We start from the raw sequence: 14,374 nt of genomic DNA on the forward strand, positions 1-14,374 counted from the left end.
AAAAACTATTTAGGAAAAAAATAAGACAGAAAACTTTCCTAGACTTGTGAAGAAATAGATATACAAGTCTAGGAAGCACAGAGAGTTCCAAACAAGATGAACCCAAAGAGGTCCACAACAAGGCACATCATAATTATAATGTAAAAAGTTAAAGACAAAGAGAGAATATTAAAAGATGTGAGAGAAAAGCAGTTAGTTACCTACAAAGGAGCTCCCATAAATTTGAAAATGTAAATTATTAGGAGAGAGGCAGAAATTTAGTTTCACAGCATCTTTATTCCACTTGTGAGGTCCACAAGATGTATGTACCTTAAAGTTGCTCAGGCAAAATAATTACACTAACAACATTCTTCCATCTTGTTCTTCATTCATTAGCATGCTCTCAATCTTCACTGGATTCGCTAACTTCTCACATATACCTTTTCTTTTGTTAGTGCAGAAATCATAATAAACATATGGTTCATATATACATCCACAATATTTTTCACCATTTAAGTCACTTGTGTTTCTTGTAAACCTGAAAAATAAAATAATGAATTACACTAGACTGGTCAAACATTTGAAACATATTCACAAAGACAGAAATTGCTTTTCCAGTATATCATTGCTCCTAGGCTCTGCATCATCTAAAGTAAGTTTTAATTATTATTTACAGCATTCAGGCTACTCATTTTTATTGACATATATACAATGTCATACACTGCCTTATTTTTCTCTGCCTTGTTCTCTTTCTCATATCAAGGATATTTACTCTTCTTTTAGACATAGCATCTCCATTCCCTAATACCCAATATGATTTGGAATAATGCAATTCCATTAGATTTTCTAGTCTAACTGGCTCAGTAGTAAATCTTTAACACTGTCCTCTTCAAATACTTTTCATAATTACCAAAGCCAATAATTAACCTAATATAATTCCTTAAGCTCAACATTATCCCCAAGTGATATATCCCTCTAGGTTTTTTTAATTTTATTTTCATGATAAAGACAGTATACCACATTTTATTAAGTTTTTGTCCATTTTTAAAAGTTCTTTTTTTAAAATTCTTTTTTTAAAGTTAGATTTATTGATGTTACATTGGTCATATCAATATTAACATACTAGAGGGCAAGTGCACAAAATTCGTGCATGGTGGGGAGTTGTCCCTCATCCCAGCCTGTGCCCTCTCACAATCTGGGACCCTTCAGGTGGGGTCCCAAGGCCTGGCCAGGAATGAGGCCCTATCAGGGCTTTCCTTCCCCCAACTGCTAGCAGCTGGCCCTGCCCCTACCACTGCCACTACTTGCCATCTGTGCCACACAGTCCCTTCCCCCATCCATCACCACCAGTTGCCTCCCTCTGAGGGTGACAGGCATGAGGTGTGATCACTTGACTGTCCTGGGCCTCCCTCTATGGGTCAATTGATTGTGGGGCCCCCAGATTGATCACCCCATAGAACACATGTGTCAAACACAAGGCCCGCGGGCCAAATCCAGCCCGCCAGGCCTTGCAATGTGGCCCGCACCGCACTGTCATCACTGCACTCCGCTGTCAGTTTATGACATTGTCAGTTTATGACTGTTCAGTAAACCATTCGGCCAGCGATTTAGGCTGGATTTTAGATTTTGGCCCCTTCTCTGATCGAGTTCGACACCCCTACCATAGAAGGAGGCCCCACCCATCCACTACAGTGCCGCTGGCCGAGTAGTCTAGGCCTCCCTCTTTGGGATGATCAATCATGGTGCCCCCTCATCCACTGCCCCTCAGAGGATGGCCTGGGCCTCCATATGTGGGATGATCGTGGGACAATGGCAGGGCCCCAGACCAATTGCATTGCACCTGCCTTGGCTGGCCTGGCGCCAGTGTGTGTCATACCGTGGTCGTCCAGAAGGTTGTAAGGATGGTTGTTTTGCTGTTCAGTTGTTTGGTTGATTTGCATATTATGCTTTGATTTTATAGATATTGTACTATGTGTCCACCACACAAAGTCAATTTTTTTTCCTGTAACTATATGTTAAGACCCCCTTCTCTCCCTCTAGGTGTTTTATTTTTAGAGATTTTCACTCTGAAGTTCTGAATTATTACAAGCCCCTAATATAAAATTATTGGTCAGGGATTATGCATTAACACAAATTTATAAATTGAAAATATTATCTTTTGAAAAAAATTAGTATTAATACTTGAGCTGATAATGATCATTAATCAATAAATAAGTTCATCAATTAAATATTCAAAAGTAAAAATTTCTTTTTGAGGTGATATACTGATGTCATTGATCACACCCTTTTCCAGAAAAAAAGTTCAAAGAGGGAATTATATATGCAACACATGTAATTATGTATTATATACAAATATAATATATACATATATTAGCACATAATTTTTATTTCAGTATTATTTATTTATAATTAGAAATAATCTATTATGTTTCCAGCACATTATAGATTATCTTCCCACTAGAGGCGTGGTACATGAAAATTCACTCACTGGAGGGGGAATCCCTCAGCCCAGCCTGCCCCCTCTCACAGTCTGGGAGCCCTCAGGGGCCAGAGGTGACCCAGCGATCAGGGGAAGGCGATGCCCCATAACACCTCTGCTGCTGCCACTGCCAGTAGAGCAAGCCTTGGACGGCCCTAGTTATCTGAGCCTTGGGTGGCCCTGGGCGGCTGGGCAGCTGCCATCTGAGGCTTGCCTGCGCCTCAGGCTGGCCCTGGGCAGCTGGGGGCTAAGAGGACTGGGGGATACTGGAGGCAGAAGTGTAGCAAGGCTGAGGGAACTGGGAACCACCATCTTATGGCTGTGGACGCCACTATCTTTGAGGGTGGGACAGTCAATTAGCATATTCCTTCCCTATTGGCTGTGGGCATTGCCATCTTTGTAATGGCATGTGGGTCAATTAGCATATTCCAGATTTATTAGATAGGATTAGCAAAAATTGCAAACACATGGAAATTCTACTTTTTCAAAAAAAAAACCTCATTTATACTCTCCCTTGATACACACATTACCTCTACCCCTAGTCCTTCTTTCCAAAAGAGGTCTTTAAACGATATATCCTTTTCTCCTTAAATATATCTGTACTTATCCTCTACTCTATCCTGTCATTGCAAACGGCCGAAGCTAGAGATGCCTTGTTTTTTCACTCATATTCCTATACCTACTTTTTTTGTCTAACAGAAAAAACAATCAAAACAAAAAGCAGCCAAAGATTCTATTTACTGTCTAGCCCAAGGTAGTGAATATGCAGGAATCTCAGAGTTTAGACTCAGTGTGGCAACACCTCAACACAGTCACCCTGAGTTCACTCCAGCTTGATGTGACCTCAACAAACAGGTATGTGTAAATTCATGGGCTTGCAACAGTATGCAACAGGTTAAGACTCAGTTTCTTTCTTTAGTCCAATTTTGTCTACTTCTGAAATTAAAAGGATTATATGCTACCAATAAAATTTTGACATTACTTTTATGTAAGTCTTGCTTTTTTCCTCATTACAAGCTGAACAAATACAACATATTAATCCATTTATAATTGCACTAAAGGCCCAGTGCACAAAATTTGTGTGTATGTGTGGGGGGTGTCCCTCAGCCTAGCCTGCACCCTCTCCAATATGGGACCCCTTGAGGGATTGGTGGAATCGGGTCTACATGGGCAGTCAGACATCATTCTCACAATCCAGGATTGCTGGCTTCCAACTGCTCGCCTGCCTGCCTTCCTGATTGTCCTTAACAGCTTCTGCCTGCCAGCCTGATCACCCCCTAACAATGCCCCTGCCAGTCTGATTGACATCTAACTGCTCCCCTGCTGGCCCAATTGCCCCTAATTGCCTTTCCCTGAAGGCCTAGTTGCCCATAACTACCCTCCCCTGCTAACCATCCTCTGGCAGCCATCTTGTGTCCACATTGGGGGTGGCCATCTTTGACTACATGAGAGTGGCCAACTTGTGTGTTAGAGTGATGGTCAATTTGCATATTACCTCTTTATTATATACACAATGAAATAGTTTATATATATTATAGCATATATGCAATATACCATGCCCAAGTTCATTTTATTCTTTTTACCAAAAATTCTCTTCTATCTCTAGAATTTCCATTCAAGGTGGCCATTTCAAATGTCAGTTTATAAAACAAATTTCAAAGCTAAAGTTTATGTTTTGTTATTCTGACTGAAGCATTTTTAGTTTATATTCTTTTTATCTGTAGATTTTTTAAAACTAGTCTAGTCATACAATTAATGGTTAAGAACTTAGGGCAGAATCCATCTTTCGCTTATCTGTAAATCACAGAACTTAGTGTTATTTTAAGTACATGTTAGACTCCACTGAATTTTGTTGGCTTTTATTGTTCCCTTAGATCACATGTGTCAAACACAAGGCCCGTGGGCCAAATCCAGCCCGCCAGGCCTTGCAATGTGGCCCGCACCACGCTGTCATCACTGCACTCCGCTGTCAGTTTATGACATTGTCAGTTTATGACTGTTCAGTAAACCATTCGGCCCGCGATTTAGGCTGGATTTTAGATTTTGGCCCCTTCTCTGATTGAGTTCAACACCCCTACCTTAGATGAAAGCACTATCTATCCATAGAAATTCTCCCTTATTTAGCTACCATAAGTTTGTTAGTAATTTGTCAAGATAATGGAGAGACATTTGTGGCAACTTCTTGCATTATTAGAGGCATTAAGGAAGCCTTATGGGAAATAATGCTTTACAGGTGCAATTTCAACTGAAGCCAGTTTTAATTGTAACCTACAATGCTCCCGAAGAAAACTCCTTTACTCAAATCAACCAGAAACATCAATGTGACTAAAGACTTACCATTCAGAGGAGATAATTGTTTCATCCAACTTTTTTGAGGGTTTCTGATCTTTTATGGGAGATAATCCTAACCAAATGCCATAGAACGTCTTGGACTTTATAAATTTCTACAGGAAATAGAGATGGTTTGTTAAAATAACTATCTTCCATTTCTGTATATTATCTCAAACATAATTTCTTGCAAATAACTCTAAGGTAATGTTTTTAACATTAAATACTACTATTTTTCATCGTTGTTAAAGAAAATTGAGGCAGTGTTTTTTACTATAAGAGTTCTTCCAGCATTTATACAACAGTAAATGTCTCACTCAAAGAAGGACCTACTATTCCATTCATAACCTTAATTTAGAGTCAATGAAGTTCACATACTTCAGGATTCAAATATTGAGCAGTAAATATTCAGTCCAGAGGCAAAAAGGTGACTATAAACATATGTTAATAGAAATAGAAAGAATAGGATAAAATGTAGCAAAGTCAGATGAGAGTGGTTATAGAACAGAAGAATTTAAAAGCAGTTTTGTAGCCAAAGTAACATTTTTAAAATAAATACTACAAGTAGATCATTTGAAGAAAAACACATGAAGAAGAGCTGTAGATTGATTTCCCTCTCTTTTATGAAGGATGAGGAAGATGTTTGAGTAGGGAAGCTGAGACTATGGGGAAAATGAACTGTTGCCTTGAAAAGTAAATATGTGATTACCATCTGAGAGACCAGAAATGCTGAGTAATAATTAAAATCTGGAGATACTATTTAGATATTTGAAAAAATAAATATATAAACAATTTCCAGAGAACTTACTTTTTCTGAGACCCGGGAATTCTACAATATATTTGCTTGGCACTTGCCTTCGCCATCCCATCTTAATTCCGCTTTTTAATACATATTTTATCCCAACTATCTTCTTATTCTAGTATATTTTGGCTTTCTCTCTTAGTTAAAAAAGATACAAAATGGTGGAAATGAAGAATCTTCTCCTTTGCACATCTTTTGGAATTGGTAAACCTCAGGAATAATTTCCAGATCTTCTGTTTTTTGATAAATGCTCATAAATCGTGTCCTAAAGGATTATCCTAAACGTTGGAAATGCTTATAGATCTGATTCTGGGTGCCCCATATCTATTCATGGCCCATATCTATTCATTTGCCCAGACAGACTGATGCTAGGGTCCTAAGTTAACGTTTTATATGCTTTACCTTGGCTACCTGAGATAAATATGCCAAGTCTCAGTCACGTCATACTCCAACTAGAATAAGCCAAAATTGTGTCAGGATTGATACAGATCTTCCCCAACATGCCTCACTCCTACTTATTCTACCTTGGGAAAAATGATTTCCCTCCTCACAAGCAGAGACGCATAGGACCTTACCAATACACTTTCGTTCTTAATCTTCAGCAGGCTGGCATTGTGTGTAGAACATGTGAAGTCACTCTGTTGCCAAGTCTCATACTTTTCAAATTTTCTATAACAGCTGTCCTCATGCCACATCCATTTCTCTGGACAAGGTTTACATTTGTGCTCTGGGAAAAGAATGTAGTTCTACTTGGTGTGTTTGATAATCTTCATTAGTCTCATTATTCCCATTGTCCTCTGTGTTAAATTAACCAAATTTACTTGTCTTTTTTCTTTGTACATTGAAGGTGAAAAAAATGGCCCTAACCGCTTTGGCTCAGAGGATAGAGCATCAGCTTGAGGACTGAAAGGTCCCAGGTTTGATTCTGATCAAGGGCATGTACCTTGGTTGCGGGTACATCACCAGTAGGAGTTCAGGAGGCAGCTGATAGATGTCTCTCTCTCATCAATATTTCTTACTCTCTATCCTCCTCCCTTCCTCTCTGTAAAAAAAATCAATTATATATATATATTTTAAAGATGAATAAAATGAATCTTGTGTTGTAGGCCCCTCTATACCACCACAATGTGTCTAAAACATAATTTTAACAACACATTTCAAATTAAACACTTACCTTCCAGGACATTTTCCTACACCAGGAGCCAGGGATAATAATTAATTAATTAATTTTTCTCTGTCACTTTTGATATTTCTACAAAGTAATAAAGGCTAATCCTATGAAACATTGGGTAGTGAGAATCAAGCCCACAAACCTACATCAGCCCTGCCTTCTTCAAATAGACCATTTCTAGCGCTCACTTGTTGAATATTTGAGAAACATTGCAAGGGCACAAAGAACATATTTTATTTTTAATAGTTACAGAAAGTGTTATAAGGGCAAGGCCTACCTTTATTTTCTCCTAACTCTTATTAAAAATTCACTGAAACTTAGGAACCAAGTCACCTATAAAAAGATATATTTTTCTCTCAATCTTCTATTGATTGATTACCCAGAAAAAAACCTAATGAATGTCTGATTAGAGAATATTGCTTAATGTTTCATTAAGTTGCTGTCATTCCTGCAATTTTGGGGTCTATGTTATTATTACTTTTTTCTGCTTTTCCTTTAACTATATAGAAATATTAAGTACTCTGTCAACCAGATTTAATTCCTTCCCCCAAATAATGTCTTCCTAAAGAAAGACTGATTCTGAAGTGACTCCTAGGATTAGTTCATTGTATAATAAGTAACTCAGACAAGGAATATAGGATTACCTGGTTCTTTTTGATACAGCTCATAACATAATTTGGTGGCCATTTCTTGCAGTGTGCTAGAGAGATTCTTGATCTTCTTGAGTTGTAGAGAAACATTACTCTGAAGTATGTCTTTGAAATTTTGTAGCTTTTCCAGTTTTTCCATTTCTATTTTCAAAGTTAGGTAAACTCCATTTAAAAAAAAAAAAAGAAAGAAATGATAAAAAGTATTAATCCCTCAATACACCCATCACCTCCTTTTTGCTGAAATATTCAGAATAGTGAAGGTCTAGGGAAGCATTCATTTCACAAAAGTGAGGGAAAGAGATGAAATACAATACTGTAAGGACTTAATTATAAAGTCCCCTTTTGTGTTCACATATTGCTTATAATCATTCCAAAGCCTCAATTCAAAAAGTGAACATCCTTGTAAAACTCATGCAATTCTAAGTGCCCTTCCATTCAATCAAAACATGGGTGAGGCCCTGGCCAGATAGCTGAGTTGAAGCATTGTCCCATCACACCGAAAGGTTGTGGGGGGTTGAGTGGGGGGTAGGGCATACTAGATGCAACCTATCAATGTTTCTTTTTCATGTCGATGATATCCGCCCCCCGCCTCTCTCTCTCTCTCTCTCTCTCCCTCTCTCTCTGTCTCTCTCTCTCTCTCTCTCTCTCTCTCTCTCTCTCTCTCTCTCTCTCTCTCTCTCTCTCTCTCTCTCTCTCTCTCTCTTAGTTGCTCTCTCTCAATGAACACATACTTGGGTGAAATTTTTTTTAAAAAAAACACACACAAAGAAAACTAGGATAATACATACATATGCTTCCTAACACTCCCAGTCCAATCAGCAGCAGAAGGCACAGAAGAATCAGAGCCAAGGCTCTTTGACGCCACACGTGGGAAGGAGCAGGAGGTGCTGTGGAAAGCAAAATTAGCAAAAAAAGCCTGTAAACGGTATACATCTTAATTGATTCATTAATTTTGCATATTTTTTCTTCCCTAACAGGTCCTGGTAAAGCCCTTACAAAACATCCATAGCTCAGAATCTTACCTTTCACAGCATCTTGGTCAAACTCCTGAATATTTTCCGTCTCACTGGAGACCTGGAATTTTAGGTCTGCATAAGTAACTTCTTCAGACATGGAGAGCTATGAAAAGAAAGCTTGATGACAAAAAAAAAAAAAAAAAAAAAAAAAAAACCCACAAAAGATGAAGGTTAAACTAACAGTTTAATGTTAAGCTGGAGTTGTGTTTTTAATTCAGTTTACAAACTAAAGCTTAAACTTCTGCTTTTAAAGCTCTGTATGAAGCTCCAACAAGTTTACAAATGAGCTGCAACCCTACTCTGGCCTCAGACAAGAACAGAGAATTTGTGTAATAAGGACTTTCCAGACATTCTTCCTTTTTCTTATTTCTCTATGTCTACCAACTACAGAGTTATTTTCAAATTTGTGTCTGGGTATTACTAGTGTTGCTCAAGGGGTTATCGGTCACTAGGGCAACATGATGCAGACATTGAATTTATTAGACACAAACTTTCAAGCAGAGAAATAACAAAGAGGGCACAATTCTCAAACACTTGCTGCTCCACAAAAATAGATTCTCTCCGCGTGTCATGGCAAAGGTTCTGACAGAGACGGTTTGTCACAGCCAGGAGACAGCAAAGACACAAAGGGCATGCCCAGAGAAAGGGAGAGTGTAAACTCTACCTTGGCAGCTTGTGGCCAGGTGGCGGGTGGAAGCATTGTCCCATACACCATAAGGTTGTAGGGTATAGATTAGCCAAGATGAGATAGAATACCCAGTTTCCCTAGAAAATACAAGAAATATACTAAGGTGACCTGAGGCTCAGGGACCACGTTAGGGAGCCTGCATGCCGATGGTCAATGCTGGTATACCAAAGGTTCTAAAAATGGTTTGGCAGACCAGAAAAGCTGAGCTCAGCCTTGCTATCTTTCTGCAGATTACTCAGTCAATTCAAGCCAGATTTCAGGGAAGTTACCAAAAGGATGAGGGAAATGAGTCTCCAGGGTTATGCAAGCAGGAGTCTGGTAAGTGTGACACAGCATTCTCAGGGGGCAGAAACTCATTCATTTCTTGATCAAGTATGTAAGGTGGAGGTGGGATTGTAGAACGATTGTTTTTGAGTAAATTATTTCTAATTTCATTAGTAAATGTTACCTGTAATTTTGTATTGGTATTGCCCCCCCATAAATACCATAAAATGGATTGATATTCTGTTTGTTTGTTTTTTACTAAAGAGAATATGTAAAGATTTTTTAAAGTACGTAATGAAAACATTAACTGCTGCTTTATTATATGTTGGAATAGACAGTAAGATTAAATCCAATAATAGGTCCCTTTCACAAGAGATACTAAATAATAAAAATCATAGATACAAAATAATTAGAAATATGCACAACCAAAATGAAGAAAACTTTAAAAGTCTTGAACAAAAAAATTAAAAAATAGGAAAACATTCTTTTGGATTGCAAGTATCGATATTGTAATAAAAAAAAAAAGTCACTTCTCCTTAATGTATCTAAACAAGCAATGTCAACTTAAAGTACTAACAGATTTTCCTCCAGATACTTGAAAAATGCTATAAAAATTTATCTAAAAATATGAGAGTGAACATCTTGCCAGCAACATTTAAAAGAAAGAATATGCAAAACATGTGATTATCTCATCCTAAGCACTTTACTAATGCTAGTTTTATCTTTACAGCTCTAATACTTTTATCATCGCCCTTATTTTACAAATGCGGAAGTGAGCTATTAAGAAGTCATGTCCTGCCTAGGTCTTGTGACTCGGTTGAGTGTAGACCTAAGGAGCAAGAGGTCATGGGTTTGACTCTCAGACCTGGTTGTGGGCTCTGTTCCCAATGAGGGGCATGCAATAGATGACCAATTAGTGATTCTCTCTCACTATTGATGTTTCTATCTCTCTATCCCTCTCCTTCCTCTCTCTCTCAAATCAATAAAATAAAATAAAAATTAAAAAGAGGTTATGCCTTAGCCAATTTGGCTCAGTGGATAGAGTGTCGGCCAGTGGACTGAAAGGTCCCAGGTTCAATTCCGGTCAAGGGCACATGCCTTGGGTCCCCAGTAGGGAGTGTGCAGGAGGCAGCTGACCAATGATTCTCTCTCATCATTTATGTTTCTATCTCTCTCTCCCTCTCCTTTCCTCTCTGAAATCAATAAAAATATATTTTAAAGTGAAAATAAATAAAACAAAAAAGAGATTATATCTTTAGCCAACATCACACAGATGACAAGTAGTAGAGTTGAGACCTGACCCAAGCATCCTGGCTGCCTGGTGTAATATATCCACAGGCCATAATGCCTCCTATTTTTTTTAAAGGCCTCTTGTGGTGGGAATAGACTAGCCCTTCTATTTTCCTTGTGGATCATACATTTATATATATATAAATGAAAACATTAACATTTTAGAAGAAAATATGCACTGGTGTATTTTTTGAAATTATTATCTTTAAGTGGGAAAGACCTTTAGAAACAAGATGAATAAAGCCATTCAAGATTCATACAATTGACAATAGAAGAGCTAAGTTTGTTTATATGGTAAAATATAATAAAGTAGAATACCCATGGCAAAATGAACAAAATTATACATATTTATATATATTTATAATATATTTATATGTGTTTGTAATATATACTAGGCACCTGTTGCAGGAATATTCCTGTAAGACTTCTGGCTGACTTCCCTTCCGCCAGCCCCACCTCTCCCACCCCCTCCCCCACCTCTCCCGCTGTGGCAGGCAGGGCGGGGTGGGCAGGACAGGTGGGGTGCACCCCGCCCATTCTGCCTGCCCCACCATGCCCATGGACACCTCCGCCACCATCTCTGCGACCCACACATGCTGCCACCACTGCAGTGCGCTTTGCTCTGCATGCCCGACCCTCTGTGCCCGCTGTTGCTGTCGCAGCCTCCTAGGCTGAGCCCACTGCCGCCACCTCTGGGGCTGTGCATGCCACTGCTGCGTGCCCCATCCTGCCCCGCCCACCTGATCTGCCATGCCCGCCGCCCCCACTACTTCCTGGCACCACCATGCACCTTGCCCCACCCCTCCCATGTTGCCAGTGCTTTTCCTCCAGCAGCTGAAGCCACCTTCTTTCCACTTTCCCTCCCTCTTTCTTCTATGCTGTCTTCAGTCTTCACTCCTCCCTCCCTGTGTATGCAAATTAACCCAACAAAGATGGTGGTTAATTTGCATACTCTCTCTGATTGGCTGGTGGGCATGGCTGGTATACCAGAGTTATGGTTAATTTATGCATATTACTCTATTATTAGGTTATACTAGAGGCCCAGTGCATAAAATTCATACTGGACCTGGCCTGCACCCTCTCATAATCTAGGACCCCTCAGGGGAGAGGGATACATTTCAGTCACACTTTGGAATCAAGACTAGAATGAGAGGCAAGAACTACCTCATCCCAACTGCCTGTTTAGGCCCAATCCTTGCAACTGGACATCTAGCAGTTGGACATCCCTCTCACAATCTGGGACCTCTCACCCCTAACTGCTCACCTACTTGCCTGCTCAGTGCACATCATAGCTTCCTGTTGTTCTGTAATGGTCATTTAGGCATATATATATATATATATATATATATATATATATATATATATATATATATAGACTAGAGGCCCAGTGCACAAAATTCATGACAGGAGGTGGGGTCCCCTCAGCACAACCTGTACCATCTCCAATTTGGGACCCCTTGGAAGATATCTGACTGTAGTTAGATATTCCTCTCACAATCCAGGACTTCTCACCTGCCTGCCTGCCTAATTACCTCTAACTGCCATGTCCCCCTCCCCCCCCTCCCTGCCAGCCTGTTGGCTTGGTCGCCACTAACTGCCCCCCCTGATGGCCTGGTCACCCCATGCAGCCTGCTGCTCTGTCATTTGATCGTCCCTCAAAAACCCTCCTGCCAACATGGTCGCCCCATGTAGTCTACTATTCAGTCATTTGGTGGTCGCTCACTAATCCCCCTGCCAACCTTGTAACCCCTGGCAGCCTGTTGGTTGTTACTATTACTGTGATGGCATCCCAGACAATTAGCATATATCTCTATTATTAGTATAGATTATATATTTTTCTTTTTTCTTTTTTTTTACTAATAAATCTTTCTTGTTCAGATTATTACAGTTGTTCCTCTTTCCTCCCCAGCTCCCCTCCACCCAGTTCCCACCCCACCCTCTGGCCTTACCACCCATCCCCACCACTGATAGCACCATTAATCCAAGATTAATAGTTAATGGTGCTCTCAGATGCATTGAAAGTAAGAAAGACAAATTCATGTCTGGATCAGAGTCCCAATTATTATTTATTTTAGAGCTTCAATTTTCTCTTGTTTTGCAAATATACACACATACACACACACACACACACACTCACACACACACATTCACATTATGGGGGCTCTACTGTCATTACTTCATCTAAACCTAATTACTTAGCCAAGTGCTCATTTCCTAATACTATCACATTAGGAGGAAGAGGCTCAACACATATATTTTGGGATATTCAAACATTTAATCCATAATTAAGGTGTAAAATAAGGTATATGTATATTTAATGTATGTTTATATGTGTACTAGAGGCCCAGTTCCCGAGGGGGGCGGAGGGGGACATTCATCTGCCTGTTTAGGCCCAATTCTGGTGGACATCCCTCTCACAATCCAAAACTGCGGAGAGGAACGTTGGGGGCGACCCATGCAGACTTTACACACTGAAGTTTTGGCTCAACTGGAGAGGGATACATTTCAGCCACACTTTGGAATCAAGACTAGAATGAGAGGCAAGAACTACTTCATCTCAAACTGATTCGCATCAGGGTTAGTTCCTGTACATTTCCTAAGTAATTGGCTACCATTGAGGGCTTAAGACTGTCATTTTAATTCTCAATGTTTGTAATGTTTCAAATTACATACAATGTTCTAAAAAATATATTATTAGTTGTACTGGTTTTCTATTTCCTATACATTTTTTAGGGAGAATAAGAGAGCTTTTAATGTTTCAACAAAAATTTTAAAGGTCACGCCGAAACCAGTTTGGCTCAATGGATAGAGCTTCGGCTTGGGGACTGAAAGGTCCCAGGTTCGATTCCGGTCAGGGGCATGTACCTTGGTTGCGGGCATATCCCCAGTAGGGGGTGTGCAAGAGGCAGCTGATTGATGACTTTCTCTTTCATTGATGTTTCTAACTTTCTATACAAAATCAATAAAATATATTTTAAAAAAAAAATTTTAAAGGTCAGGCCTAGCTGGCTTGGCTCAGTTCATAAAGTGTTGGCCTGTGGACCAAAGGGTCCCTGGTTGATTCTGGTCAGGGGCATGTTCCCAGGTTGCAGGCTCCTCGCCTGCCAGGAGGGATCCTACAGGAGGCAACCAATCCATGTGTCTCTCTCACATCAATGTTTCTCTCTCTCTTTCCCTCTCTCTAAAAATCAATGGAAAAATATCCTCTGATTAAGGATTTAAAAATATTTTTAAGGTAAGACATAGAACAATCATAGTTTCCCCCCTTTGATTATTAAAATAACATGGTCGTAGCTCACACATTTTTTATTATCCTGCTTTACTGCTCAAAATGAGGACTCCCTGTATATGAAACACACCTTCATTCAAGTACAGTGGATACATTTAAGAACAATGGGTTTGTCTGCCCCAAATGTACCCCTCAGCAATCAACAGATAAACTTAGAACTCAGAAGTTAAGAACAGAAAAATTTATTTTTAAAAATGAGCCCTGGCCAGTTTTGCTCAGTGGATAGAGCGCCGGCCTGTGGACTCAAGAGTCCCAGGTTCAATTCCGGTCAAGAGCATGTACCTTGGTTGTGGGCACATCCCCAGTAGTGGGTGTGCAGGAGGCAGTTGATTGATGTTTTTCTCTCATCAATGTTTCCTTTCTTTCTGGTAAAAAAAAAAAAAAAAAATCAATAAAATATACTTAAAAATAAAAAAAA

General features: G+C 39.5%; 1 protein-coding gene across 3 annotated transcripts; it reads right to left on the reverse strand.

The window, feature by feature from the left end:
• Positions 1-256: 256 nt before the first annotated feature.
• LOC311620654 (C-type lectin domain family 12 member A-like) lies at positions 257-9,276 on the reverse strand. 3 transcript variants are annotated; one of them, XM_084880195.1, is made up of 7 exons: positions 9,090-9,276; positions 8,432-8,542; positions 8,198-8,296; positions 7,404-7,571; positions 6,164-6,315; positions 4,796-4,902; positions 257-517 (listed from the first exon to the last, which is right to left on the reverse strand). In XM_084880195.1, the coding sequence occupies exons 2-7, from the start codon at positions 8,520-8,522 to the stop codon at positions 334-336; spliced, it is 801 nt and encodes a 266-aa protein (XP_084736321.1). In that variant the 5' UTR covers positions 8,523-8,542; positions 9,090-9,276; the 3' UTR covers positions 257-333. The 3 variants fall into 3 exon arrangements, with proteins under 3 accessions (XP_084736321.1, XP_084736322.1, XP_084736320.1); XM_084880196.1 differs by lacking the exon at positions 9,090-9,276 and adding an exon at positions 8,607-8,743 and having other exon boundaries at positions 8,432-8,528; XM_084880194.1 differs by lacking the exon at positions 9,090-9,276 and having other exon boundaries at positions 8,198-8,585.
• Positions 9,277-14,374: the final 5,098 nt, after the last annotated feature.

The sequence above is a fragment of the Pipistrellus hanaki genome, assembly GCF_964339955.1.
Source record: "Pipistrellus hanaki genome assembly, chromosome: 3".
Classification (NCBI taxonomy): Eukaryota; Metazoa; Chordata; class Mammalia; order Chiroptera; family Vespertilionidae; genus Pipistrellus; species Pipistrellus hanaki.